At 38.9% G+C, this 16219-nt stretch overlaps 1 protein-coding gene across 1 annotated transcript in view; it reads right to left on the minus strand.

Moving 5' to 3' along the window:
* Window positions 1–16219, minus strand: part of LOC126278721 (microtubule-associated tumor suppressor candidate 2 homolog) — a 538837-nt gene that overhangs the window by 10957 nt on the left and 511661 nt on the right. The window contains exons 9-10 of the mRNA XM_049978996.1: window positions 14423–14595; window positions 94–351 (exon numbers count right to left, since the gene is read on the minus strand). Coding sequence (XP_049834953.1) covers window positions 94–351; window positions 14423–14595 — 431 coding nt within the window. The remainder of the gene's footprint in view (window positions 1–93; window positions 352–14422; window positions 14596–16219) is intronic.

A 16219-nucleotide genomic window follows, 5' to 3' on the forward strand; every position in this document is an offset into this window, starting at 1 on the left:
CTGAAGTAACTTGACTAACAACAGGTAATCACTGGTATTGAGCCAAAGAGAACATTTCAAGATTAACATATTGCTGAAATTTCAATTTCTCACCTGCAACTGGGCTTCGTGGTCCCTACTGACGAGGTCCTCGACCTGCCGTTGCAATCGGGCTGTCTCTGCGTCAGCTGCCTCCAGGCGCTCGCGCAGGTCTTTGGCACGCTGCTCACTTTCTCTGAGCTGGCGTTTGTGCTCTGCCTCTGCCTGCTGCAGCTTTGACAAGCCATCCTGCAGCAATGCTGCTTCTCGCTCCGAATGGAGACATTCCAAGCGCGAAATCTCATCCTCATACCGACACCTTTTCTCTTCCGTCTGTAAACCATCAACATTATTTATGAACCACTCATAGTGAAACTGTGGGGGGAGCAGGTTGGGGGGGGGGGGGGGGCAGTACTGCCATTGGATACCACAAGCAGATTATAAGGTACAAGTAATTGCAGAAGGAACTGTTCTATACACTGACAAGCTCTCCATTTTGTTGCATCACATAGTACTGTACTCTGGCAAATCAAATTGATGGTGACTGTTTCAGCTAAACTACAAACTTCACTTGGTTACAATGTTACAGTTCAGTTATACACTTGTGAATGTACAGGATGAATCTGACTCCATCATCATCATCATCATCATAATCATCATCATCTATCATGGTTTTTCCCACTCCTTGATCGATCTCTACAATATAGACACAGGTGCGAGTTATATCCACTTTCTTATTTAACAAATATCTGCTTCTGTATCAAACCTGTTTGATGCTAACTACTACCACACACGGAGTGGTTTTTCATTTCACAATATCATATCACCATGAAAATGAAATGGTGGTTTGGCATATTTGACACTACTTCAGCAACTTGTCTGTCTGATGAAGATGAAATCGATGATGATGATGATGATGAGAGGACCATCCAATCACCTGCGAGAAGAGAAATCAGTTCAGAGACATAAAGAAGATCAAAAATATGCTTCGACTGCTATTAGGGGTGAACAATGTGTGGACTCTTTGAAAATAAAGTAAATCTGTTAAAGCTGTTATTAGTTGTCTTTGTTTTTCTTAAAATAAAAAGTTTTATGTCGAGGGCAACCTCAGCTGTAGTAATCCATGACACATTTCACAAGTAAACCACTTTTTACTGGACATGAACTTTTATTTAGCCTACAGGAGCACAACTGGTTTCGTTATATCAAATTACATCTTCAGGTGTATATCTATGTATCATTAATTTCCTTGCCCCTTGACTTTCAGAAATGTTTATCTGTTCATTTAGGTTGTTTCTGTGTCATTTTGGAATTCATCGAGTTACTTTTCACAATCTACAAACATGCAATTTTTCTCGGGAGAATATATCCAGCATATTCACATTTCACAGTTGAAAACAAAGTCAAATGGAATAAGATGCCAAACTGAAGAAGGTAATTCTGCATGCCACCTGACAATATTTGCATCTCAAAAAGGTTTCAAAGAAATAAAAATTTTCAGCACACCACCAACAGTTACATAATCAAAGAAGTAAATCCTGTCTTGCTGGAAGACAAATGAGTTTTCATCACAAAGTATTGCTTTTGGATAAATATGAACTGTTATAGAAATTCTGTTGTAATCATTTTGGTCTAAACAACTATTATATGATTAAGGGCTTATGGGTTATTACTTTGGAAACAGATGATCGGTTGAAAGCTATGACAAAGAGCTATGTTAAACATGGTAAAAAACAGTGCCGAACACAGTGAAAACAATTTTCCACAAAAGAGGACTACAACAGAAGACAGCTCCATCACTGCCAGAAGCTGAAGCAGTACATCCAAAAGAATCACTGAACACAAGCCTATATGCAGCTGATGTCTCTCCTCGGAAATCTCAACAGATATAATTTAGGGCTACCAGAGATTATGCAAAAAGAATATTAAGTGAAACACAAGAAGAAGTTGCATTTAACACTGCTGCAGCTGTGTTCTTTGATACAAAAAATTAAAACATCTACACTGAAGCACCAAAAAAAACTGGTATTGCATATTCAAATCATGCCTATACCAGTTTTTTTGTGCTTCAGTGTAGATATTTTGAAAATTTTTTGTATCAAAGAACCCAGCTGCAGCAGTGTTAAATGCAACTGCTTCAGGCAGAATGCGGTGTTGCAGTTGGCAATGCCTATATAAGACAAGTGTCTGGCACAGTTGTTAAATCAGTTACTGCTGCTACAATGGCAGGTCGTCAAGATTTAAGTGAGTCTGCACGAGGTGTCATAGTTGGCGCACAAGCAATGGGACACAAGCTCTCTGAGGTAGCAGTGAAGTAGGGATATTCCCGTACAACCATTTCATGAATGTACCATGAATATTGAGCATCCGGTAAAACATCAAATCTTCGACATTGGTGCGCCGACATCACTGCGGGCTGAAAAAGATCCTGCAAGAACAGGATCAGTGACAATTGAAGAGGATCGTTTAATGTGACAAAGAGCAACCCTTCTGAAAATTGCAACAGATTTCAGTGCGGGGCCATCAACAAATGTCAGCATGTGAAACATTCAACGAAACATCAACAATATGGGCTTTCGGAGCCAAAGGTTCACTCCTGTAACCTTGTTGACTGCACAACACAAAACTTTACACCTTGCCTGGGCCCATCAAAAACTGACTTGGAACTGTTGACTAGAAACATGATGCCTGGTTGGACGAATCTCATTTCAAATTGTATCGAGAGGATAGACCTATATGGGTATGAAGACTATCTCATGAATCCATGGACCAAGCATGTCAGCAGGGAACTGAGTCATTCCATGTCAAATCAACACACCTATTTTACCTCACCGTCTTAGATTTTGCGGAAAGTTGGTATACTTATAGTGGGCACTGAAACTAAGAAAAATTCCAAATTTCAATTTTTTATCTCAAACCATTCCTGAAATATGGCTATATAAACTTTTCAAAAACTGGCCAAAAATTTGTGAACGGACTTTTTTTAAATTGCCCTAGGAGCTGCCCTAATTGGGCTAGAGAACTGGGAAAAGTGTCATTTTTCAGTATTTTGCATGCTCTTTCCAGGGATATACAACAAAACATAGCTTCTAATTAATAACCTATTTCAAAATACTAATTAATATTTTGATTTAATTTTAATTTTTTACGAAAAGTACAAAATTGAAAATTTTCAAAATATTTCCTTAACTACATCATACTATTGTAAATCACATGACAAAATATAAATCTGGGATGATGATGGGTTCATTGTTAAAAAAAAATTATTATGGACTCTTGTTTTTGTTTTTCACTAACGGCCCTAGTTTGACCAAACTGACCTTTAACAAACAGGAATTTCTTTAAAATATACTGAAAGGTAAGTAAAAAAAGTATTAGAAACATCAAAACATCACCTAATTTAACCAAAACTAATCAGCATATTTTATAACTAAGTTGACTGCTTATTGTAATTTCATACAACTTCACTTACAGTATATTAACCAATATAACAAAAACAAGAAATTGAGCATTTAACTACAAACTGAAATAAAGTATGAATAAGTACAAGTATTTACATAATAGTTCTGGTCCATGATGTTTGTTTAATAGTTCCATTTCAAATTAAATACGTAATGCTTGTTTTTGAGTAACTGTACATAGCTAAATTTAACAGAATAGGTACAACAATAATTTTGAAATGACTTTCTATAAAATATACATTAACACTAACCTGAGACAAAAATTAAGTTTTGTTGAAAGCAGTTTTCCAATAAATTGTCTTGGAACTTCACATATTACATTTTAATAAAGCTGACTGGGTTCCGTTTACATCACTTTCATTAAGATTGTGAGAACATCCACAACTGACACCCACATGACATCTGCATGTGCAGGTTAAGAGAATGACTTAGCTGGTTCACATAAATGAAGAAAAGTTTTTTCACTTCATCAAGTTCTTTGTTTTTTTCTCAAATGTACCCAAGCCACCAGTTTGTGCCATATACAGTGGTGACATAGCCTGATACATCTTGTAACTTCAGTTTGTCTGGTGGTGTAGCTACTTCCCTCTCCCAACTCTGCATATCACCTGAGAAATATTTGACAATTTTGATGTAGTGTTGGGAATGAAAGTGTGAAATTGCTGTGTTCCTCTGATTGTCAATGCCTCTTCAAGTCAGCTTTTTAAGAATATTTCTGAAGCAGCATAGTCTTCTTGAGTGGAATATGCAAAATCAACATTTGTATCTACTGCCCACTCTCGTGCGGTCTGGATCTGAATTTGGTATTGCCTTTGCAAACTTGCACGAGCTGCCGGTCTCTTTACTGAACCCCCTACTCCATCACAAGGCCCTTTCCTATGTGCTGTGACTGAAAAGTGCCACTCAGCTTTTATGTTGAAGTCTTCCTCATGAAGGTGGTGGTGGTGGTGGTTAGTGTTTAACGTCCCGTCGACAACGAGGTCATTAGAGACGGAGCAGAAGCTCGGGTTAGGGAAGGAAATCGGCCGTGCCCTAACAAAGGAACCATCCCGGCATTTGCCTGAAACGATTTAGGGAAATCACGGAAAACCTAAATCAGGATGGCCAGAGACGGGATTGAACCGTCGAGTCCAGTGTGTTAACCACTGCGCTACCTCGCTCGGTCTTCCTCATGAAGGCAAAGGTTCAGGAAGTTTTTCTTATTTTTATACTGAGCAGCAGAACTGTCAGAATAAAAGTATATCTTTTTTGGAATCTTTTGAAATTTATTTGTTAGATATGAAATTACCTTCTTTTGAAAGGTGCAAACCAAAGTTGTATTGTGCTCCAGGCAATCAGAAACAATGACAAAGTTCATATGCTCAATTTTGTCTTCCTGTTTGTAATGTAGCCTATAATTACAGGATGAATGGTAATCTGTTGTCTTGTCCAGTGGAAACTCTGAGCTTCATCCTGTAGAACTATACTATAATTTTCTGAAAACTCACATTTGACAACAAACTCAGATTCCATAAGGTTTTCTCTTGTGGAGTTAAGGAATGTTTGTTGTTGCTTAGCAAGGAAGTCATGCTGAATCAAAGTCGACATCTTACTACAAAATAAATCTATGAGTTCTTCAGACGTTTTCTGAACAATTTCCAGATTACATAGGTCAACTGACATCCACTGTCAGAACTGAACTTGTTCAAGTAAGTTTTCATGAAAAGAGTCTTTTAAAATTTTACGTATGACAGTTTCTCCTGGGCCGTATTCACAGTTTCCCATGTTGCAATTAACTGATGATGGGTTCCAAAGCATTTTTTCAATGCACTGCTTATAACTGTTTAAGCTGCTGTTTGTTACTGTATTTAGTTTGGCATTTTCTATCATTAATTTTATGTTTTGGTGAGTTGTACACACGGAGACAGTGTGTGTGCCACTCCGGCCAGCTAATACAACTCAGCAAATTTAGAGAAACCTATTTTTATGTTAGGAAACTTGTCTTTAAAGTGCTTGAAAGTCTTTAAAATGCTTGAAAGCTGCTTTAAGGTTACACAAAATAAGTCTTTATGATATTTTTGTTTTATTTCCACTTGTTTCTGTAATTGCCACACAATGTGTAATACCTGGCATTGCCCTGCTAACTTCATCATTTTCATAAAATCTATGTACAGTTTCAACAGCTTGTTGATAAACACTTCCCTGGTTTTGAGTTTGGACCTTCCATGAATCTTTCTCTTTCAAAATTTCTCTTTCAAAATTTTTTTTCGACTGCCGAGCAATGTAATTTAGGAGCATTAAATTCCCTCATTATTTTCCTGACACTCCACTTTTCAGGTAAACTTGTAAGAATCATTAGTTTTTTTTGCTCTACTTATAGAATTTTTGAAGTTTCTTTTCAAGTACGGATTCATCAGTATCAGTATCTGATGAAGTTTCAGGAGCAACGAAAAGTGTACCTTGTCATTGATGAGATTTTCCTCACTTTTGATTTGGCGTAATGCCTAGATGTTAGTTATCTCTTGTCAATTGGGGACTCGCCTAGTTCTTGAAGTGTTGTGTTAAATATTTTAACAGCTACTGAAGTTGGAGTGAAGTCAGGGTGTTGGTCTCGGATGATTATCTCTGATCCAGAAGATTCTTCTTCAACACTTTCATCACTGATGGGCTCTGGTGTATTTTTCAGTTTGGTTACATCTTTCCTACATTTATCACAAACCTTGGCACCACTTGGTATTTGAGGAAATAATTTGGGCATTCATGTTGTGACATTTCTCCGTTTCTTTTTCTGTCTCTAATAAAATGATTTGACTTCTTCAATGGATTACAACACTGCACTCTTACAGCACTGCACTTTTTACTTAGTTCCATATTTATACAAAAACCACTTATAAACTGTCCTTCAATGTACAGATTTACTTGAAAATGAACTATTAAATATAATAGAGACTGGTCAACACAGAGGTAACAACTGATTTGCACTAAAACCACAGCGCACAATAATGTTGTAAGCACACAAAGCCTAGGAAGGTAACAGTGCAGACTACATCATTTCAACAATGGCTCCAGTCTCTGAATTATTGTACAGACATCAAGCCCCATGCATACGGTCCTCTACTGACGTACTACCTTAAAGGTCAGTTTGGTCAAACTAGGGCTGTTAGTGAAAAACAAGACTCCTGAATAATTTTTTTTAACAATGAACCCATCATCATCCAACAATTATATTTTGCCATGTGATTTACAACAGTATGAAGTAGTTATGGAAATATTTTGAAAATTTTCAATTATGTACTTTTTGTAAAAAAAATTAAATCAAAATATTACCATTTTGAAAAAGGTTATTAATTAGAAGCCACATTTTTTGTCTATCACTGGAAAGAGCATGAAAAATGCTGCAAAATGACATCTTTCCCAGTTCTCTAGCTCAATTAGGGCAATTTATAAAAAAGTCCGTTCACACATTTTGGGCCCCGTTTTTGAAAAATTTACATGACCATATTTCAGGAATGGTTTGAGGTAAAAAATTGAAATTTGGTATTTTTCATAGTTTCAGCACCCACTATAAGTATACCAACTTTCAGCAAAATCTAAGAGGGTGAGGTAAAATTTTTATTTAAAGTATGTTGATTTGACATGGAATGACTCAACTCTTCAAGCTGGAAGAGGCTCTGTAATGCTGTGGGGCATGTTCAGTTGAAGTGGTACGGGACTCCTGATACGTCTAGATACGAGTGACAGATGACATGTATATAAGCCTCCTGTGTAATCACCCTGCATCCATTCAAGTCCATTGTGCATTCCGACGGACTTGGGCAAGTCCAGTAGGGCAATGCGACATCCCACACATCCAGAATTGTTACAAAGTTACTCCAGGAACTCTTCCAAGTTTAGAAACTTCTGCTGGCCACCAAACTTCCCAGACATGATTATTGAGCATATCTGGGATTCCTTGCGCAAAATGTGCTGTTCATAAGAGATCTCTGCTCCCTCATACCTCCATGGATTTATGGACAAACCTGCAGGATTCATGGTGTCAATTCCCTCTAGCATTACTTCACACATTATTCGAGTCCATGACACGTCATGTCGCAGCACTTCTGCGGGGTTGCTTGCAGGGGCCCTACACGATATTAGGCACATGTACCAGTTTCTTTGGCTCTTTAGTATAGTACAAGTAAAGCATGTCCTGATGTTTAGATCACAGGCAGCCGACCATAAAGCTGCAAGAAAAGTTGCAATTGTCATAGCAGTAACGCAGTCAAAAAAATTGCAGGTTTCATGTTACCACATCGAAGGTGGCCAATAAAGGAAGTGATGCACGTCTGCTGTTCCAGCAATAATGGTAAAAGCAGCTAGCAAGTTAAAGGCAGAAAATGGCTTACTGGTACTGTCAAAGAATAAAATAATGTGGATAAAGAAAGTTTCAGTCCAAAAGCATATGTTGTCAAACTTGTCAAACAAAATGAAAGATATATTTACTGCTTATTTTCTAAATCTGTGAAATTATTCCAGAATGCTGCATCACAGTTGGAATCCTAGGAAAATACTTGATCTGTTACTAAAATGTAAAAAATGATGCTTGCAATCACCCAATTAAAGAAGATTATAAAAGTTTAACTGCTAAAACAGCACATAATTTGGAATCCAAGTACTGTAGGCCAGGTATTTTTACCCAAAATAAAAATTGTTTGTTCGTAGAAGGTGAAAAAAGTTGTGAATTCCAAAATAGCATGAAACAACCTAAATTAACAAGCAAACATTTCTAAAAGTTAAGAGACTTTACTTTAATGTAAACAGAGACAATGAACACCACCTTTAACATGTTTTACATCATTTTCAAATATGCTTACTGAAGAACCCTTCATGTTCTTTGTTTTTAATAGCAGTCAAATCACGTTTTTGACCTCCTTCATTACCTTTCAAGCCATCTGTCTGAAAAATGAAATGAACTTTTCCTGACCAAAGAAAATGAGCTTGTTTCAATTGCACAAAGGAAACTCAGGTCTTAGACAACCCTTTCAAGATACACGATTTTGAAAAATCGTATCAAATTAATGAATACATTATGTGAATCAACTTTAATCTTCAGTAATCAAGAGACCACTTGTACAGCCTTATGACATGTTGGCTGGCTGCAAAAAGAGGAACAAAATTGGCAATGGATATTCATCCTATCATAACAAACAAGCAGCCAAAACGTCATCCAAATTTGTCACGATAAGATTGAAGAACCACTTTGACAGCAAATTGGGAAATCTAGTGCTCAGTATATGCTACACTGAGCACTTGTTCAGTAATTAGGCTGTTGTATCCTAAACAATGAGGAGAGTCACCAAGTTCCAGCATCATTTGCCATTATCTCATGAGCAAACATAAAGCAAACTTCACTTGTTTCAGTGTCGCAATATGGAAATGCTGGACTTTATGAAAGCATAGCTTCATATGCATACCTAGTGGAATTATTTCATCAAAATCTGTGAGGGAGGGGATTATGGGGCCAGGGAGGGGGGGGGGGGGGTTGACATACTTGGGGCTTTGTTTATATTTTAAGCACTTGAAATGGAATGACCCATAAGTAAGTACACTGAACAATTGAAACAACTGTTGCAAAAGCAAACAAGTAGCCACAAGGAAAAAGATTCCTCACTGCCTAAAGACTGTGAAGATAGGATTATGAGGGGAAAAGAAAGCTGGTAGCTAGGGGTAGTAATAACTAATGATAATTCCATTAGCAGGGCATCGGAAATGGCGACCATAGCATGGCATACACTCTCTGGAGCAGGACTTGGCAAAGCATACATGTAATGAATCTGAAACCACCTGGATTTAGCCCGAGCATCATTTCAAGCTACATCTACCATTTCAGAACAATACGGGCTGGTGCTAACATGAAGTCATGTCCTCAGAAAGCAAATGTGAAAGGAGAGAAAGCAAACTGAGCCAAGCCAAATGATCAAAATGAAAAAGAATCAAATCAAATTCGTACTTCTATTACCTTTGACTCAAAGGAGTGACTAAGGTATCATTCTGACCACCACGCTCCGATGCCAACAGATCTACAGAGTCAAAAAAGATGACACCTTTACTTCTTCCTGTTCTAACAGTGAGGTTGTGTGTTTTCTGAGATTGGCAGGCATCAAAAACCAAAGACTGGAGGTGTATTTTTTAGAAAGACTACCATACAGAGAGAGATCCATTGCAATTCCGGTTTCCTTAAAAAAAGTGGTATGGTGTCTCATAAACAGAGTCCTGCTGCAATCAAGGACAACTGTCCACAATCTCTGTTAACCTATTAATTAAAAGTTGGTTGTTACCTTTTTTCAGAAACTGGGAAAGCAACTCTCCAACTGCTCAAGGCATACTTTTAGGGCTAATCAAATTCAGATCTCTACGACTGCTGCAGATCAGCACATCAATTTATAAGAATCCTTAATTTAATGACTGATCAAAATTACAATGCTCATTTCTCAACCACTCCTTACAATGTTACTTGCCATTCAAACTTCATACTCCATATTTCTTGAAATGAGGCTTGACACATGAACATTTTAGAAGTGAGATCACTGTAAAGAGTGAGAAGAATGTCAATTTAACCCATTCCCCACTTCTTGAATAAATAAATATATAATCCCAATTTTTAATTTGTAATTTCTAATCATGCCTCTATGACATTGCAACACTGAATTTTTCTGCAAGAATTATGACTTGGGGTAAAGTGTGATGAGTGATAAGGAAGGGGTGTGAGAAGTTGAAATTTCTATCCAAGTGGTTATTAAGATTACAAAAATTTGAGGATCACATCACTTTATTGGCCCTCTGTCTGTGTTTGGCAAAGTGACAACAGATTTTCTAAGACCTTAAAATATTCAAATACATTAGAGTTGGTGACTCATCATGGAAACCTATATCTACACAAAATATATGTGTTACTCTTAATTCTGTTCACGTGCTAAATTTCAACAGATGCTTCAGTACTAACTTCTTATGGATGGGGACCTAAATATGTAAAAACGTTAGAACTGGAAACAGGTATATAGTATAACTGAATGTGCAGATTCAAGATTTACAATTATGTAACATATCATTGTGTTTAAAAATTATACAGGTCTACCTACAATGATTAAATACTGTTGTTGGTTATTATTTTGTAGAGCAGATAATGCAAGCATCTGCTCTTTCAATTTAATTTAGCAGCTATGGATATTCAAGTAGTCACAACTACCAAAAAACTATGTCACTTTTTGACAGCTGACAACAGACTAAATACACTGAAGTGCCAAAGAAACTGGTACAGGCATGCATATTCAAATACAGATAAATGTAAACAGGCAGAATACTGTGCTGTGGTCGACAATGCCTATGTAACACAATAAGTGTCTGGCGCAGTTGTTACATCAATTACTGCTGCTACAATTGCAGATTATTAATATTCAAGTGTGTTTGAACATGGTGTTATAGTCAGCAAACGAGCAATGGGACACAGCACCTCTGAGGTAGGGATGAAGTGGGGATTTTCCCATATGACAATTTCATGAGAGTACTGTGAATATCAGGAATCTGGTAAAACATTAAGACTCCGACATCACTGCAGCCGGAAAAAGATCCTGCAAGAATGGGACTGACGACGACTGAAGAGAATTGTTCAAAGTGACAGAAGACCGGCCCTTCTGCAAATTGCTACAGATTTCAGTGCTGGGCCATCAACCAGTGTCACAGCATGTGAGCCATTCAACGAAACATCATCAATATGGGCTTTCGGAGCCAAAGGTTCACTCATGTAACCTTGTTGACTGCACAATACCAAACTTTACACCTTGCCTGGGCCCATCAAGAACTGACTTGGAACTGTTGATGACTGGAAACATGATGCCTGGTTGGACGAATCTCATTTCAAATTGTTTCGAAAGGCTAGACCTATATGGGTATGCAGGCAATCTCATGAATCCATGGACCTTCATGTCAGCAGGGGACTCTTCAAGCTGGTAGAGGCTCTGTAATGCTGTGGAGCATGTGCAGTTGAAGTGGTATGGGATCCCTGATATGTCTAGAATACGACTGAAAGATGACATGTATGTGAGCATCCTGTGTAATCACCCTGCATCCCTTCAAGTCCATTGTGCATTCCGGCAGACTTGGGAAAGTCCAGTAGGGCAATGTGACATCCCACACATCCAGAATTGTTACACAGTTACTCCAGGAACTCTTCTGAGTTTAGAAACTTCTACTGGCCACCAAACTTCCCAGACATGATTATTGAGCATATCTGGGATTCCTTGCGCAAAATGTGCTGCTCATAAGAGATCTCTGCCCCCTCATACCTCTATGGATTTATGGACAAACCTGCAGGATTCATGGCGTCAATTCCCTCTAGCACTACTTCCGACATTAGTCTAGTTCATGACATGTTGTCTGCTTACTCACAGAAGCCTACACGATATTAGGCAGATGTACCAATTTCTTTGGCTCTTCAGTGTATATGATACGGGTACCCACTTTTTCAGACATGCTTACCAGTATAACAAAGAAAAAACTGCATGAATCTGACATACAATGTGTAAAATTACAAAATTCTAATGTCTTAGTTATCAAATACACTTGTAAATAAATTTCCAAATATGACAGGCAATTTTTAGATAATAAGTTGCATAGAAGCTAAGTCCGTAGAATGATCCGAGGAGAATCAGCAAACAACAGTAAGCTGAGTGAGGCTGCACCAAAGGGGAAACCCAGCTCCCAAATGACAGATGTAAACTATTAGGTTCGCACAGAAGTTTGTAGTGTTTTTCTATACATTTAATAAACACAACAGATATGCATAACAGACTTTAGTCATCAATAATATAGTCTCCTTCACTACATACAACAAGCTGCAATGTCGGTGCAACTTTTTGATTCCATAAATGTAGAAATCACATAGTTTTGAGGCGAAGAATTTGTCAAGCATTTCTGTAGTGCTATTTCATCCAGGAAAGAAGTTCCTCAAAGGTTTCTTGATAGTTTGTTGAGGAGATGAAAATCTGTGGGCACAAGATCAGGTAAATAAGGTCAGTGTGGACAGACTTTACAATCCTACTCCGGTATAGGGTTTTGTCAGTCTAGCAGGATGCAGGTGAGCATTACCTGAAACCTGAATCACTTCATTCATGCAGTCTTCCTGGTTGTTGTCCTTTGACTGGCAAGAAGCGTTAATGAAGGTTACACCTCAGGGAAGCAATCTGTAGTACACCACACTATTGCTGTGCCACCAGATACATGATATTACCTTATGTGGATGAACGTATGTCTTTGCAGAGGGATTTGCTACTGTGTTTTGGCTTAATCATTCCTTTCTTTTCCTTACATTTGCATAAAGACACCATTTCTCATAATCAGTAATAATACAATACAGGAATGGTCCGTTTCACTCACGAGCCAGTTGATGACGACCGAGCAGATATGCACTGATGGCCATCCACAGATTTTTGTAAGAAAACCATTTTCTTGCAGACCTCTATCCAACGGCATTATCTCTACGCACAGTGCAAACATTTCTGGCTACCTCCGATGCTGTCACCCCTCACTTCATTCAGACAGCAGAGTATTTCGGATATGTTTCGATTTCTCCAACCGGTACTCCATTTTCTAGTGGCCACAGCTCCACTCACTAATGGCAAAATACAATATGTAAACTCAAATAGCAACCGTGACCCATAAATAAAAAAGGACAACTGGTAAATAAACCCATAGCAACCTGTATACCAACATGCAAAATAAAAATGCTACGAACGTATGCTCCTCCTGGTACTAAAAAGGAGCAGCAATTCTCTCATTTACACCATTGTATGGCCATAATTTGCAGAACAGCGTTCATCATCAAAATGCCTAGTGAAATACTGGAGACTGCGAGTGCACACTTTGATTTAACTGCGTAAATTAAATGATGGAAAATCCAGAATGCTGTAAGAACAATACTGCGAAAAGGCCAGATTGTTACCCACCACAGAGGGGCGGCGTTGAGTTGCAGGCAGGCACAAAATCACCATTTTCTCTAGCCGCACTTTAGAAGTGGGTCTTTAGCCCAAAAGCTCAAATGCATAGAGCTGTATTTCTGTAGGGCCTGTCTGCAGTCAACATTTCCTATATTTAGCCAGTAGCAAGGTATCGTAATAATAATTGTCTCCCGCATACCACATACATCGGCACCATGATTCTGGGTTTTTAGGAGCATGCTAACCACAGGTAGAATCGGCCTAGCACATTTAACAACATAGGCTTCTTTTTGGGTCAGTTTCACACATCAGTTAGACAAATTGCAAACTTTTTGAAAAATTCTCTCATTCTTTGACATGGATAACACTAGACAGAGACAGGTGGCAACAGAAGGGGCATCCGGCCACTGAAATGAAATGAAATGAAATGAAATGTCGTGTGGCGAGGTCCTCCCGTCGGGCAGACCGTTCGCCTGGTGCAAGTCTTTCGATTTGACGCCACTTCGGCAACTTGCCCATCAATGGGGATGAAATGATAAGGATTAGGACAACACAACACCCAGCCCCTGAGTGGAGAAAATTTCCGACCCAGCCGGGAATCGAACCCGGGCCCTTTGGATTGACAGTCTGTCACGCTGACCACTCAGCCACTGTCTATCACTAACATCACCAAATACAGAACCCAGAACAACTACATACACATACACATACACATACACATACACACACACACACACACACACACACACACACAGAGAGAGAGAGAGAGAGAGAGAGAGAGAGAGAGAGAGAGAGAGAGAGAGAGAGAGAGAGGGGGGGGGGGCGAAACCTAGTTACACCCTGGCTTGGATGACCGTTTGGGATGACTGTTCTATCATCTGTAAAAGTAATTGAGATTGTGTTAGAAAATTTTTTAAAAAATCAAGTATTTTAGCCATGGCAGTCTCTCCGAACTATAAACTATGTACTTTGTGGAGTCGCTTCCGGACTTACGTCATTGACGAGGTACTGGACGAGCACGGCGAAAGCCTCGAAACCGGTGGCGCTGTGGCGCAGCTGCTGCAGCTGGGCGCGCGTGGGCACGGCCGGGGCGGCTTGCAGCTGCGGCTGCAATTTGCCGGCCGGCTCCTTGAGCGGCGCGCCGCTGCCCGCCACGCGGTTGTGATCTGCAACACACCACCACGCCGTTAGGGGAACAGTAAGGGCGGAGGGGTGTGGAAGACGTAACCGCTTTAAGGGGTGAAAACTGCTTGCAGGTACATTGCAGTATTTAACAAGAGTTACGACGTACATCTTTCTTATAAATACCTCTTCACTGAAAGTCAAATTGTACGACAAATAATAATTTCACTTCTAATTATTATTCCAGTAACAGTCCATGATAGTGATTAGTTGAAAATGATTTATTATTAGCTGCTTCGAACACAGTGAGATGATCAAGAAAAGAACTCAAGTCTTTCTCTCCCAGAAACACAACCCAGTTCATTTCAGAATACACTTTTCGTCGGGAGAGGATTATGGTAGTCTTCCTCTGGTCAGTGCTTGTAATGACTGTAATTCACCATTAACTTAAGACACAACCATCACTAAATAAGCTTCATTGTCTCAGATATCATTGGTATTTCGTAACTATCGAACACAGAAAAAATGTATTTATGTACGTAACTGCTTTACACTCACGCTTCACAATCATTAACCCACAGTTTGATGAGCATATCACATGCAATGACAACAACTCTACATCAAGAACAATTCAAACAACAATTCTCAATCAGAGCTAAATATACTAAAGTTACAAGAGAAGTCTGAATATAGGTTACTGCATTGTCTCTCACCGTTTCCGTATTGAATGGCCGGGAAGTCTGGTGAACAGAAAGCATCTTTCAAGCTACGCAAACGCCTTATAAAAAACGATCTCACACACTCCATCACTGACACTGAAGGCAACCCATAACGGTCCCAGATTTAGCTCTGTCTAGAGCTGCGAAACGGAATACTGGCGCCACAACCAACAATGGCACGGTGCGCAATGTATACAATATCTAAAGCTGTTATCTATCATAAAACGACTACTATCCTTTTTGTAGTTGTCCTACTAAAATACATGACGACATGTTGCTGGGAGTAACGAAAGGCATGTTCTGGAATCACAAATTCAAGTAGATTGTCAAAATATCTGTACCTTTTACTAATTCACACAGTGCAAAGAGTTATAAGTGATGTGAGATATAACAACTTTTATAATTGGCTAAACCACCATTAACGTCGAGCAAAGATTCTGTTGTTTGCCTGAAACGAACAAATGAAAGCGTAAAACCGCCATTCAAAGAGTACGGCGTAAACAGAAATACGGCAAACTCAGAAAGTTATGACAAATTAAAACAAGTTATTAGCTAAACCTCCAACAATCAAACTAAGGTATTTCATGCGTTGGTGCTCACATTCTTCATATATCCTATACTTTCTACGCAGTTATCAAGTTATCGTTGAAATTTTTGTACAGGTTAAGTACTGTACAGGGGAAAACGTAGAAACGGGAGAGGTTGATGAACGTGCTTCTTACTCGATTCGAGTGCTAAAAAAATAAGTGCCGCGTACGATATTTTAACAGAAAAGTTCTGAATCCTGGCGCGACTTGTGATAATGAAACACTGAAAATAAGCAACGTTCTATCCGCTTGTCGGAAACGATGTTGAAGACGCAAAATAGCTGAAACCACGTAACAAACTGCGGCTCTCCTGTCTGTCGCGAACACTGCAAAGAACTGGGAACGGTAACTGCTCCCATCAC

This window comes from Schistocerca gregaria, chromosome 6, assembly GCF_023897955.1.
Source record: "Schistocerca gregaria isolate iqSchGreg1 chromosome 6, iqSchGreg1.2, whole genome shotgun sequence".
Taxonomy (NCBI): domain Eukaryota; kingdom Metazoa; phylum Arthropoda; class Insecta; order Orthoptera; family Acrididae; genus Schistocerca; species Schistocerca gregaria.